We start from the raw sequence: 13,866 nt of genomic DNA on the forward strand, positions 1-13,866 counted from the left end.
AAAAAAAGTTAATGTGTGGGAGGCAAGGGTGAGAATGCATTTTAAACATAGACTTTTTTTTAGATCTTAAAGTGGACCTTTACCCCCTTTTTACTAAAAAATCACATCAGCATACAGCTCTGCATGTTGATTTGAAATCATCTTTACACTCATTAGTTAAACAAATTTTTTTTTCATTTACTTACAATTAAAGTTCGTCCAGTTCTGGCACAAATGTTGTAAGTGCCAAAGTGTTGCATCTTGGGAAGGTTACATCAGCAGAGCATTGCCAGGAAATCTCAGCTGTAATCTCACGAGATCTCAGGAAAAGTCAGTTTCCTCCCCTGAGATGATGTGCATGGTCACATGTCTAGTCATGAGCCAGAGTTCAAGGAAGTAAATGGAGAGCTAGTAATCTGCCCTTAGTTAACATGGCCTCTGCCAGAAGACTGGGAAAGAAAAGAGAAATAAGGTATGCAACGAATACAAAGCCTGCAATTATCTATAAGCATATGTCTGTAGATTGCCCATACTAAACATTTCTGGTCTGTTTGTTATTTTAAAGACATGGGTAAAGGTTCTCTTTAACATATTTGCTGACCACTTAGACTTCCTTCATGGTTAATTACTGTTTTATGTTTTAGCCAGATGTATAAATGATTAACACAATACACACAACATGTCTGAGTCTTACTGATGTGCATTTCTGAATCATGACAGCATTACTGTTCTCAACAAATTATGGTAACCTTCTGTTATTTTGAGGCAAATACTTATGTTAAAAAGTTAGGTAAACAAGATGGTTGAATTGTTTTTTTGGTTTTTTTTTAAATAAATATATATATATTTTTACCCCATTATTGATGTAATTAGCGATGATACCTTTGAATATATGGCAGGTTCTGATATGACATATGGGGGGTTTAACTGGAAACTAAATTTTAGATGGTACCCTGTTCCTCAGCGTGAAATGGACCGGAGACGAGGTGACAGAACTCTTCCTGTGAGGTAAGGAGACTCCTTTTAGTATTTTCCTTTTTTTTTGCACTTTTTTATTATGTAAGGATATAAAGTAAATACATTGACACTCTCGTACAAAAAAGAACATATATTATCTACATGCAGCAGGATCGTACACTATCCTTATCTATATCATGTTTAACCACCTCTAGCGGGGTCACATAAATACACGTCACCTGCTTGAAGTGGTTATACCCGCTGCAGCCGTTTTCTTGGTACCGTTTTAAACAGCAGGCGATTGCTCTTTATGTACAAGTACAGTATCTACAGTGTGGCTCTGTGTGCCTGATTTCCCCCCTCTTCTGCCACCATCTGTTTCCCCGGGCTACGCTGTCCCCCAAGGAAACTGGCGGCAGGTCTCCTGACAGATGGGAGGGCGATCAGCAGCCTTCCAGCCGCTGATCTCTTATCCGATCACTGGACTCGGAAGTGATAAGTATTGCATCACTTCCAGTGTAACTGTAAACATTTTCCGGCTCTTAGAGCCAGGAGAAGAAGCTGGGGAAGCGGATCGAAAAACTGAAATTGCGCCACACATGTTGTAACATTGACGCAAATGTCGGAGTGAGAGCAATAATTCTAGGGCCATCAATGACTGTCAACACTAAGCTGATGAGCAGTAAAAGCTTTTAAAGCGTCACCTATGGGAAATTTGGGGTATTCTAGTTTTTTTGCCGTTTCATGGGTGCACGCAATTTTAAGGCTTGACATGTTTGGTATCTATGTTCCTGGTGTGACCCCATATTTTATATTTTACCAAAAAATTGGGTATTCTGTTTCTATGCACTAAATTTCATTTTAGTGTATTTTATCCTAAAAATACTGTTTTGATAAACATTTGCACAAAAACCGTGTGACATAAACAATTACAACTAGAATTTTTTTTTTTTATTCTAGAGTGCCCCTGCTTTTAGAAAATATATAATTGGGGGTTTGAAGCTGTTTTCTAGCCAAAAATTCTGATTTTATCATGTGTGTGCAAATGTAAGACATTGCTCTGCACAGCAAGTGGTTAAGATTATTTCACTGTTTGTATTGTAATAAGTTTATTTTTAAGGCATGATTCCTTTTCACTACTGGCTGGTGCATGCCCTAAACAAACATGACCGGGATTTTTATCACCACCATTAGAGCCCAAATCCAGGTAAAACTTTTTTTTTTGTTTGTTAGAATGGGGAGGGTTTAGAACAGCAAATCAGCCACAAAGTGGTAGGCCACGTAAAATGACAGAGCGGGGTCAGCACATGCTGAAGCGCACAGTGCGCAGAAGTCGCCAACTGTCTGCAGAGTCAATAGCAACAGCATTGCGTAGAGAGCTTCATGGAATGGGTTTCCATGGCCGAGCAGCTGCATCCAAGCCTTACATCACCAAGTGCAATGCAAAGCGTTGCATGCAGTGGTATCAAGCACACCGCCACTGGACTCTAGGGAAGTGGAGACGTGTTCTCTGGAGTGACGATTCACGATTCTGTCTGGCAATCCGATGGGCGTGCCTGGGTTTGGCGTTTGCCAGGAGAACGGTACTTGTCTGACTGCATTGTGCCAAGTGTAAAGTTTGGTGGAGGGGGGATTATGGTGTGGGGTTGTTTTTCAGGGGTTCGGCTTGGCCCCTTAGTTCTAGTGAAGGGAACTCTTAAGGTATCAGCATACCAAGACATTTTGGACAATTTCATGCTCCCAACTTTGTGGGAACAGTTTGGGGATGGCCCCTCCTTGTTCCAACGTGACTGCGCACCAGTGCACAAAGCAAGGTCCATAATGACATGGATGAGCGAGTTTGGGGTGGAGGAACTTGACCCAATTGAACACCTTTGGGATGAATTAGAGCGGAGACTGCGAGCCAGGCCTTCTCGTCCAACATCAGTACCTGACCTCACAAATGTGCTTCTGGAAGAACTGTCAAACATTCCCATAGACACACTCCTAAACCTTGTGGACAGCCTTCCCAGAAGAGTGGAAGCTGTTATAGCTGCCAAGGGTGGGGGTGGGCAAACTCAATATTGAACCCTACAGACTAAGACTGAGATGCCATTAACGTTTATGTGTGTGTAAAGGCAGGCGTCCCAATACTTTTGGCAATATAGTGTATATTCCCTCCAACTCCCATAAAGTTTCAGTGCCCTAGGAGGATAGACGTCTTTTCCCTTTGGAAAGTATTTGTTTCTTCAGTCAAGATGCTTAATTATTCTGAGCAGCTATCTGGATTGGCTAATCCTCTGCACTTTGGGGGCCATACCTGGACCCCGTAATGAAGATGCAGGGTTCTGTCTTTAATGTGGCCTTCAGGTACTGGGCTATGCTTGTGATGCTTCGCAGACACTTCATCTACCGGTTTGTCACAACATGCATTACTGGTGCAGAGCCGTGACACACTGTTGTAGTTTGATCCCTGACAATCAGGGAGTATGCTCACATTAGGGGGAAAAATGCCTGGAATGTGACCTATATTCACTGGGTTCTGCATACGTCGCTCTCCAGTACTTAATTAATGTGCTTGTTAGCCACAGAACACCCTCCAGGCCTGTGATTTGATAATTCTGAGGTTTTACCCCTTTATAATCACACGTACTCCTGCTTTTCCTGAAAGAGTTCATCCTCTTGAAATTTTCATGCCGTGTTGCACTTACTCTCACACTACATCTTCCTACCTTTTACATCGTGAGATGGTTTCCACCACTGTTCTCCTCAGCAAGGGTCATGAGTTTGACTCAGTTTGTCCTTGATGCTACCAAGTCAGTGACAATGTCACCTCCCTTCATTTAACTATACCTGTTTCCTGAGTTGGTTGTCAGTACCCCTAGGTGCTTTTGATGTGTGTAACTTTGGTTTATTGTACCGCATTCTAAGTGCAAAGGGTCCCGCAGGCCTCTCCAGCTCGCGCTCCTCTAGAAGCTCACAGGTATCCTGCGGCAATCCTCCTAGAGGACCTGAAGCCAACAGCGTTGTCCCCTGCCTGAATCCACCCACTCCTGAGTCTTCCGTAGCCCCCTCAGGTGTGGTTTCCTCTTCAGCTTTACCCAAGGAGGAGTTTCTACAGCAATCCAAGATTTCATGACTAAAATCAAGGCCATGATAGCTGACTCAGGGGGCTGAAAGCATATTTCTAAAATCTTCCTCTAGCATCTGTCCTCTGTCGTTCCTGCAACTGCAGCAGCCTTGCAGCTGCAGATGATGAGTCTCCTTCATTTTTAAATGCATTTATGTCTGAGGAGCAAAAGTTTGCTGACATAACTCCTAGGCTTAAAGATGCCAACTTGGTTCTTATTGACGCAGTCCCTTGTAGGCCCCAAAGCTGTTAACCTTTCCAGTACATTCATTGTTTTTCTATTTTGTATAGAAATTGGATAACTCCTGTATGTTCCTCCAAAACGCTTTAGTCAGCAATATCCCCTGGAGGAGGAGTTTACTAGAAGTGGACAAATGTAACTGGCCCGTTCTCGTTGTGGACCCAACCATTTGCTTAAACAAAACTCTGACTACTTCTGTTAAGGACATTCCAGTGGTTGAAGACAAGGCTGACAAGCACGTGGAAACCCTTTTCAAGTCTGGATTTCCTTAGCAGGTTCTGCCCTACAACCTGCTATTGCTGTCATAGAAATTTTGTGGTCTAAGGAAATGAGAGCAGCAACCATCCATATTGACCAGTTGCAGCCTATGCCTACTGTATTAGTCTACTGTGTTGATGGCTTTATAAATTTTGTCTCATTTCAGAATGAGGCTCCTGTCTAATATGTGGAGGACTCTCTGGCTTAAATACTGGTATTGTGTGCCCTTTGATGGTAGTATCTTTGTGGCTTCTCTTGACAAGTTTATTAAAGTCACTGGCATTAAACATGAAAAAAAAGTGCCTTTTTTACCACAACAAAAGAAACCTAAGCCTCTTTCTAGCAAATCGCACTCTGCCCCTGGAAAAAAAAAAGGGCATTTTCTCCCAGACTTCAAACTCCAGGTGAAAGTCTGGAACCCAGTTTAGTCATAAATCCTGGACTCTCAAATCCTCCAAGGTTATGAACAAGTCCTCCACACAATGAGGGGACATTCTCAGTTAGGAAAGCGAGGAACGTCTGTTAGCCTTTGTGGATCCCTGAAACACCAGTGTTTCTCCACATGTCATCTCCACCTTATTCATGTGGTAAAATTTGCCAACCTCCCTGCAAAGACTAACAGATCTCATTGCTGCACTGGGAGACCTCATTGATCAAGGTATCATTGCAGCTGTACCTTAAGTGGAAAGGTTGCAAGGCTTTTATCTGCATCTGTTACATCCTGGATCTCAAGCCATTTAATGTCTTAATTTGAGTGCATACATTTCACAGAGTACAACAGTTCAATCATAGCCTCCCTTCATTCAGTAGACTTTTTGGCCCCTGTGAACACACACTTGCTTGTCCCAATCTTTCTAGCACATCATCACTTTCTGCATTTGGCTATGGGTACACAACAGTGCCAGTTTGTTGCTCTTTTGGTCTGTCTTCTGTACCCCGAGTGTTCACCAAGGTGCTAGTCTTGTTGCATTATGAGGACATTCCCAAATCTGGATGACCTCCTACTAAGAGAACAGTTGCACAGACCTTGTTGGACAATGTCAGTTTGACTAGCCAGACTCAAAAGGTTTGTTTGGATCCTGCAACTTGAGAAATCTTCTCTGGAATGAATGCATCACATCAAATGCCTGTGTCTGACCCTTGACTCAGTCAAGAGTTTTCCTTTCACAAGGGAATCCCCTAACTCGGGGATTGACATCCTTGGCACCCCAGGTTTTGTGGAACTACAAGTCTCATGATGCATTGCAAGACTGCAATTACGGTGATTCTCATCACACCAAACTGGGCCAGGAGGATGTGGTTCTCAAACCTCATCTGTCTCCTGTCAGACACCTCATTTTTTTTCTGTTATACCATCCGGATCTTCTGTCTCAAGGGTCTGTTTACCATCCTCCTTCAGTCACTGGCTTTGATGGCATGGCTGTTGAAACGTCAGAGTAAGGGACAGCCTGCCTCCCTTTCCACTATATCTAGGTGGTTTAGGCTTGTTGTCTTGCATACCTACCGGCTTAAGGATAAGGTTCCACCTTTTCCAGTTCAGGTGAATTCTTCCAGATCTGTGACCGCTTCCTGTGCTCTTGGGCCTCAAGCTTCTGTCCCATATCTGCAAAGTCACCGCCTGGTCATCCTTTGGCACATTCTCTAAGTTGTACCAGGTGAATACCCAGGCATCTGCAGCTGTGAACTTTAGACTTAAGGTCCTTCAGTCAGCCATTAAGCTGCAGGCTACCTCCAGTGTTTTTTCCACTGTTTGTTCCATTGTTTTTGTGGGCTGCTTTCAAGACTTCAGTATTTCGGAAGTCTACTGATCCTGTCTCCCTTAATAAGAAAACAGGATTTTTGTATTTCCCATAAAATATTATTCTTGGGTTTTGTCAAGAGACACAGGTCCCACCCCTCCATGTTTATGATCTATTCCTACTACTGCTTTTCCACAAAACTAAAGCATTATGGGAATGAGAGACTATATAAATGGCTGTCCAACAGCTTTTATGTTTGCCAGTGTTCAATTGTTCCTAAAGGTGGTAGTATATTTAATGTTCCTGAATTATACTGATCATATGCCCCTTGATGAGTTTATGGTGAGTACAAATGTATTTTATTTTTTTGGTTAGGCTAGGAAAGGGTTAGAATCCCAGTCAGGTTATTATTGCTGTTTGTGTCCCGTATGGGAAGATTTATCTTCATATTTTTCTGTTAACTATTATCATTTGGGGGGAAAATCCAAAAGTTTGAGTTGTCACCAGGCATAGAGAGGACATTTTTTACTGGTACGCCCATGTTGGTGACTGCCTAAGAGTAGACTTTCCTCACTTTGGGGAGATATGCTCTCACTTTCTCTTGTGAGGAAGTGAAAACTTCCCAATATGACACAGAATGCAAAAATAAAAAGTTTGGTTTTAACCCTTCCCTAATAATAAAAAAATTAAAATATGTATAGATCCTTATCTCCATCCTTAATTTCAATTTGTCAAGCCTCAAATTGTGAACACGTGAAACAGTGAAAAGCTATGGTTCCCAACATTGTCCACAGGCTACACTTTAAAAGCCTTTACAGCTCATCACTTTAGTGTTAACAGTTAATGATGGTCCTAGAATTCTTGCTTTCACTTTGGGGGGTTACTGTGCTCAATCAGCTACTGCCAGAGCAACTGGAGATTGAAAGAGCTGAACTTCGAAGTGCTCAAACTGAGTGTTTCTGGGTTAATTGTGTTGATGTTTGCTGATATTCCACTGCTCTCCATCCTGAAACCTTCCAGGTCCTAGAAAAAGTGTAAAGCGGTCAGGAGTAAAAGTGTAAAGCGGCCAGGAGCTGCTATAGCAGAGTTTGTGTACATGCCAGCTCTGCCGCTGACATAATTTAGAGTTAAATAATGACATTTACTGGAATGTTTTTTTAATTACCTGGGCCCCCACTGCATGCTGTGGCTCCACCCGTGCCAGCTTATATGTCTGTACTGTGTCCTGTAGATATTGAATTTAAAGTGAGGTTTATTTTTAAGCTTTTTCAAAATCTGCTAAATTACTTACAATGGATGCTGCTCTTTTTATGATTAAAAGTTTCAGTTTACTGCAGATACAGCTGTTTCCCTGATATCCTGTTTTAGGATAGCTCTTTCCCTTGTAGAGTTCTATGGAACCACCCTTTAGTGTGCTAGTAAGCTGTGTATGTCTGCACAAACACACAGACATAGCACAGCAAGCCACTCATCTTCTTCCTGCTTCTCCTTCCCCAAGCTAGTAGATGGACAGTTGCTGGATGCTGCTCTGTCCCTTGTGATCTTGTACTGGGCTGAAAGTTCAGGGAAACATCAGAGTTGGGGCCAGCTGTTCAGAAACATGATGAATGTAAATGTTTGGGCAAAAAATTTAAAGAAATACTTTTCTGAACAATGTACATTCTTAGAAAAAGGTTTGAGGGCTTGTTCACACCATGTCCGGACCAGATCTGGATGCATTTTGACATGCAGTGCGTTTTTGATGCGTTCCAGAGCACTTTTTCACTTAAAGTGAACTTTCAAGTGTGTTCCAGTGCATTTGCATGTGGTTTTTATGCGTTAACAGGCCAGAAAAAATAGTGAATGCAGCATTTTCCCCCTGCACCAGAACGGACTGCACTGTTGTGAACAGAGGCCAGAAATACCATAAGAATACATTTGGATGCATTCAGGTGCGGGCAAAAAACACTCTGGTCTGGAGATTGTGAACAAGCCCTGCTAGTTTAATACTACTCTAACAGATATGGCACAATAGCGTAATCATTTGTTTGCATACAGCAGTCTTGTCACAATTTTACTCGTTTCCAAACTGAAACTGATATTTGTAAAATACTTGATAGTCATCAGTTGCCAATACAGATTTAGGGCCCGTTCACACTATCCAGTACGTTCAGGGCATGGTTCCGTGCCATGAACGCACTGGATCTCATACACAAACCCTCCCCATGTTCCGGAGGGGTCATGGTGGTGCCTTTCATTTCAATGGCACCGCAGACATACCTCCCACCCATCAGTTTGATTGCCTGCACCGGAGTGCGTGGTACCGCAATCCCCTGCATTCCCGTGTGGCGAGATCGCGAAAAAAGTGCATGGCAACACCACACCCCCAGCCGCCCCAGAACTGGGGAATGTATTCAATCCAGTGCATTCATGGCACGGAACCATGCCCCGATCACACTGGATAGTGTGAATGGGCCCCTAAACTGCAACATTTTGCCTCTTCTCCTGATGACATGCGAGTGTCATATCGCTCTGCCCTAGATCTTTGCTTATTGCTGTCAAATCCACTTTTCTTTACCTTCTAAGTATATACTGTATTTATGTACTACATTAGCCTAAAATTAATTAAGAAAAAAAGCTGGACCGGTAGCTTTATTCATGGCTTATAGAACAAAAAGCTTTTATTGGCAACCTTCATTCAAATATATAGGTAGCATGTATCCATCCATTCTGTATCTAATATGTGTACATTTTGAATCATGTTTATGTATTGAATCATGGACTATTTTGTTGAAGGTTTCTGCTTTTGCTTTTCTAGGACCCCTACTATGGCAGGAGGCCTCTTCTCAATCGACAGAGATTATTTTCAGGAGATCGGAACTTATGATGCTGGAATGGACATATGGGGTGGAGAAAATTTAGAAATATCTTTTCGGGTAAGTGTAACCAAGAACAGATCTTCTTCTACCAAGTATGTATTATATTTTGTGCAATTGTGCTCACTGGCGTTGGATAACCTTAAAAAAATGAGAATTTTAAGCTTGCATATTAATTTTTTTTTTTTTGTAGATATGGCAGTGTGGAGGTACACTCGAAATAGTCACCTGTTCTCATGTTGGTCATGTTTTTCGAAAAGCAACCCCATACACTTTTCCAGGTGGAACAGGGCAAATCATCAATAAAAACAACCGGAGACTGGCAGAGGTGTGGATGGATGGATTCAAAAACTTCTTTTACATAATTTCACCTGGTATGGCTCACTTCATTTTATATGTCTTTTAAACCTGACCTGTCTCAAAAGTGTTTTTAGAATAACAACATTGCTATCAATGACTGCCTGTGATCTGGCAGAAGATTTCCAGTGGTAGTCTAAACTACAGTTGAGAACAATTGCCTTAAAGGAAAACTATACTTTTGTATATCTTAATCCTAACTTACACGCCACACCCTTGTACTTACCTTAGATCAAACTTGTTGGTAGATGGCTTTTCCAATATGTCTTTTTTGGAGTATAGGCTACACACATGCATTGCAACACAACCCCACTGACTGATAAGACCAAAGTGCTGCTTGAGGCAGGTTTCTTGGACCAGGCTACCCACTGATCTAAAGTTAAGTACTAAGGTAAGGTGGCAGTTAATGGAAAGTATAGTTACCATTTAAAATAAACCTGACCTTTTGTATAATATTCTTCTTGGACAACATTGTAATGCCTGTTACCTAATGGTTACGCAGAGATCCCTGTGGAATCTTCTTTGATATTGTGGCCAGGCTATATGTTTGTGTATGCATTGTTAAAATACAGTTGTCCTTAGTATGTTTCTAGACTAGAAATAAACTCAGGTGTTGGGATGACAGCTGTTTTATATATGTTACATGTTATCATTCACTTAACATAACATACAAAAAAAAAAAAAAAATGTGGCTCACATTTCACTTGCGGTTTCCTGAAATATGTTTTTCTCTAAACTGAATTTTCCTCTAAAATGTAAGTGACTTGGGGAGATTAATGTTGACATAATTAACCTCGTCTGTACTATGCTGACTGATCTCCTTATCAGTTGTAAACTAGATTTGAACACTGTCTGTCCTAGTAAGGGGTAAGGGCCTGTTTACACTAGCCCATCTGCTAAAATGCAAAATTTTAGTCAACATGCTGGTGCTGTGGCTGCTCCAGCAGTGTGTTGTATTTCAGGTATGCTGTGTAAATAGAAACGCATAACAAACATGGGGTTTTCTCAAGTTTGACTGTAGACATGGAACTACACCTTAAAGGTAGGTACCTACATTTTAAATCTTGAGGAAACCCCCAGCATTCTAATGTAAAAACCAGCACTTGAAAACCGGGTGAGAATGACCACCTTCGGAGCATGCACCTTCAAAAGTGAATCAGCAATGGTAGCTCCTATTTTACTATTATGACAGATTACAAAGGGTTTTCGTTTAAAATACACACATACAGTTAAAAAATTTGCTCCAAAACTAATCGAAGACAACAATTTCTAGGCAATGGTAGATAAATAAGAGTATTTTAAAGTGTTATTTCAGGTTGTGCTATGTAACTCAACTGTCATGTCTTAATGGGTTTTTCCAATTTCACAAACTACTCATGCAGCCCATTTGTCTGTCAGCTGTCATTACCTTCTCCCCAGTTAGTCGGTCTAATTCTACATGTGTTTATATTCCAAAATGCGTTTTGTCACTGTGGCAGACCAAGTGGTTTAGTGTTTTTACTTGAGGAAAAATAAGCTTGATCAAGTATGGTAAATTATATTTTGGTACATTATTCTAAATATCTGAAAAAAACTCTCCATGTTGCTTATTGAAAAAAACATAATCCTCATTTTATTAATGCTTTTAATCGCTCCATTGGATAACAGTGACAGGTTATTGCTACTCTGCTATAGCTTTTAAAAATGCCTCATATAGCCATGTGAAAAAGTAAGTCCACGGATATTATTTTGTTTTTCAACATATTTGAATACAAAGGGAACATTAGATCTTTATTCAAACAGTGCCTACAGATCTAGGTAATATATTTGAATAAATGATGCAAAGAATTGAAATGCAGATTTGTCACATGGAAAGCATTGTTTTGTTTTTTTAACCAGTTTAATGGTGCAATTTTAGATAGGGTGAGGGGGCCGTATTTAATAAGCATACCATGAATTTTAGTGCAAAGTACAGGTCCAACTGTACCTTAAAGGTTGCTAACCCATCCCTCCTGGGCTAATCTATTCTAATGCACCCCAGCTGCTTATCCACATATCGCTGCCATTGCCTCCTCTTAAGTTCACAGCCTGTTCGATGAAGTACTCTGTAGTCCTGGCATACCTGGCTGTAGATACTCAATATACGGCCCCATTCAAGTCTATGGGGCAAATATCATGAAAAAGAGAAGCTGGGGTTTTTTAGGCATCTAAATGACAACTTCCGAAACCAATAGATTATAAAAATATATTTATTATTAGTGTTAAATTATTAAAATGAAAGAATTAATTTTGTAAAAAATGACAACATGATTGTATATCTCCCTAAAAGCTCACTCCATTTCTGTTCTATACTCCATAAGTAACATGATTAATTGGATCACAATGCATTATAATAGAAACCAATGGTTGACATGATTGGATAGTATAACATTACAGAAACATGATGATTTTGAATATTGTGTGGTACCGCATTCAATGTTAAACAGTGGAGGAGCTTGGTTTTCTCTCAACGTTTCGCGCTTAGCGGCGCTTCTTCAATATACATATTCTCTTTTAAATACATCCGGAATCGCAGCGCTGAATACTGAAAAATGGCCTGGCCAGGAAGGGGGTCTAAACACCTGGTCTTGAAGTGGTTAAATTATGTAGACAACCTCCCTCTCCCTCCCTAGCTTTTCTTTTTCATTATATTTATCCTTCAGGGGTGTGGCATCCATTGCCCAGATCCAGGTCACTTAATTTAAATTCAAGTCTATGGGGCATGGGCAGCACTGAAGAGAATTTTGTCAGACTGACTGTAAACACTATAGGAGGTCTCGGCAGTACTCGGTAAGCAACTGAAGTAGATTAGTTTATGCAGATTAGATTGGGTATGCTGGGGTGATGGGTGAGCTATACTTTAAGTAACGGTACTGCTTTCCTGCATCTTGCAACTTTATTTTTAATTTTGTATGTAAATACATTAATGCTATTATTATCTCTGCAGGGGTGACTAAAGTGGACTATGGGGACATAGCTACAAGAGTAGGCTTGAGACACAAACTGCAGTGTAAACCATTTTCATGGTACTTGGAAAATGTTTATCCTGATTCCCAGATACCTCGCCATTATTTCTCTCTAGGAGAGGTAAGAAATATCCATATTTCTATGTGGTCTCCTTGTTGCAGCAAACGTGTTTTTAAATTTGAAATTGTTTAACTGTTTAATATAAATAAAACCTACGTACTATTCTTAACCTGTAGAATCCAATTATACGAACAGCTAAAAAATGTTTTTCACATTTGCTCTCCTTGTATAGAATAGGAATGTCTCATATATTTTGTCTGTATTTTTGTGCAGTTAAGCAAAGAGATTTGCCAATAAAACACCTTTAGGCCATGAACATGCATAAACAATCCTGTTGCTAGTTAGGGGCGGACTGTTTGGGCACTTGGGCAGTACCCAAGGGCTTGTGGCCAGTAAGGGGCACGGGCCTTTGCCCTTAGGGTTGCCGCCTGTCTGGGATTCGCCCACACAATTTGGGTTTTGAGTCCTGTATGTGCTGTGTCCAGGTTTTTATCTGTCAGTGTTTGTAGCCTTCTAATAAAGCAATGCAGTTCAATATTACACCATGAGAAGCTTTTATGTTTCTGTTTGAGCTTGGTTCACAAGCCTTCGATAAGAAATGAGGGGGAAGTAGAGGCTAAGAAAAAGTGATCTTGTCTAACTGAAACTAAATTGAAAAAGGGATAACACCGGAGATTTAAGCGCTTACGGCTTGTCCTATTTTAGGGTAGTCCTATAGGTTCTTTGGGCACTATTGGATGTGGATGGTGAATCATGCACACTTATTTCACACTGATGCATGTCCCTTTCCTCACGTTTTGGGAGTGCAATTTCTTTACTAATTGGAAACTATAGAAAGAAAATCACAGTATTTGGCCCTGTTTGCTTTATTTTATATACAGCTATTCCTCACTTAACGACCGAGTTCCGTTCCTACGACCTGGTGGTTAAACTAATTGGTAATTAAGCGAGGAACTGTATACAGTACTGTATAGTGTTGATGTACAGTACTGTACAGCAGGGCTCAAAATTTCAAGTCCTGAGCTACTAGCCAGGCCTTAAGAGTTATTCGACACCTTGCCCCACCTAACTCCTACCCTGCCCCGGCCTTAACTCCGCCCCTAAACACACTCTCTTAAATTATCTTATGAAATTACACTTTTAAATGTTATATGCAGAATAAAGTTACAAAAATAAATATTAACAACAATATTAACATAAAGCAATGTAAACATTGCTGCCCTCCACATCCCCACATATAAAATAATACCCTCTCCCCTGTTCTCTGCCCCCGCATATTAAATAATACCCCCCTGTTCTCTGCTCCCCACATATAAAATAATACCC

General features: G+C 40.8%; 1 protein-coding gene across 1 annotated transcript in view; it reads left to right on the forward strand.

The window, feature by feature from the left end:
• Positions 1 to 13,866, forward strand: part of GALNT1 (polypeptide N-acetylgalactosaminyltransferase 1) — a 109,253-nt gene that overhangs the window by 79,977 nt on the left and 15,410 nt on the right. Inside the window, 4 exon segments of the mRNA XM_018563586.1 lie at positions 833 to 987; positions 9,081 to 9,198; positions 9,332 to 9,512; positions 12,461 to 12,600. Of these exon segments, the coding sequence (XP_018419088.1) occupies positions 833 to 987; positions 9,081 to 9,198; positions 9,332 to 9,512; positions 12,461 to 12,600 (594 nt within the window).

Source organism: Nanorana parkeri, unplaced genomic scaffold (genome assembly GCF_000935625.1).
Source record: "Nanorana parkeri isolate BGI_ZX_2015 unplaced genomic scaffold, ASM93562v1 scaffold678, whole genome shotgun sequence".
Taxonomy (NCBI): domain Eukaryota; kingdom Metazoa; phylum Chordata; class Amphibia; order Anura; family Dicroglossidae; genus Nanorana; species Nanorana parkeri.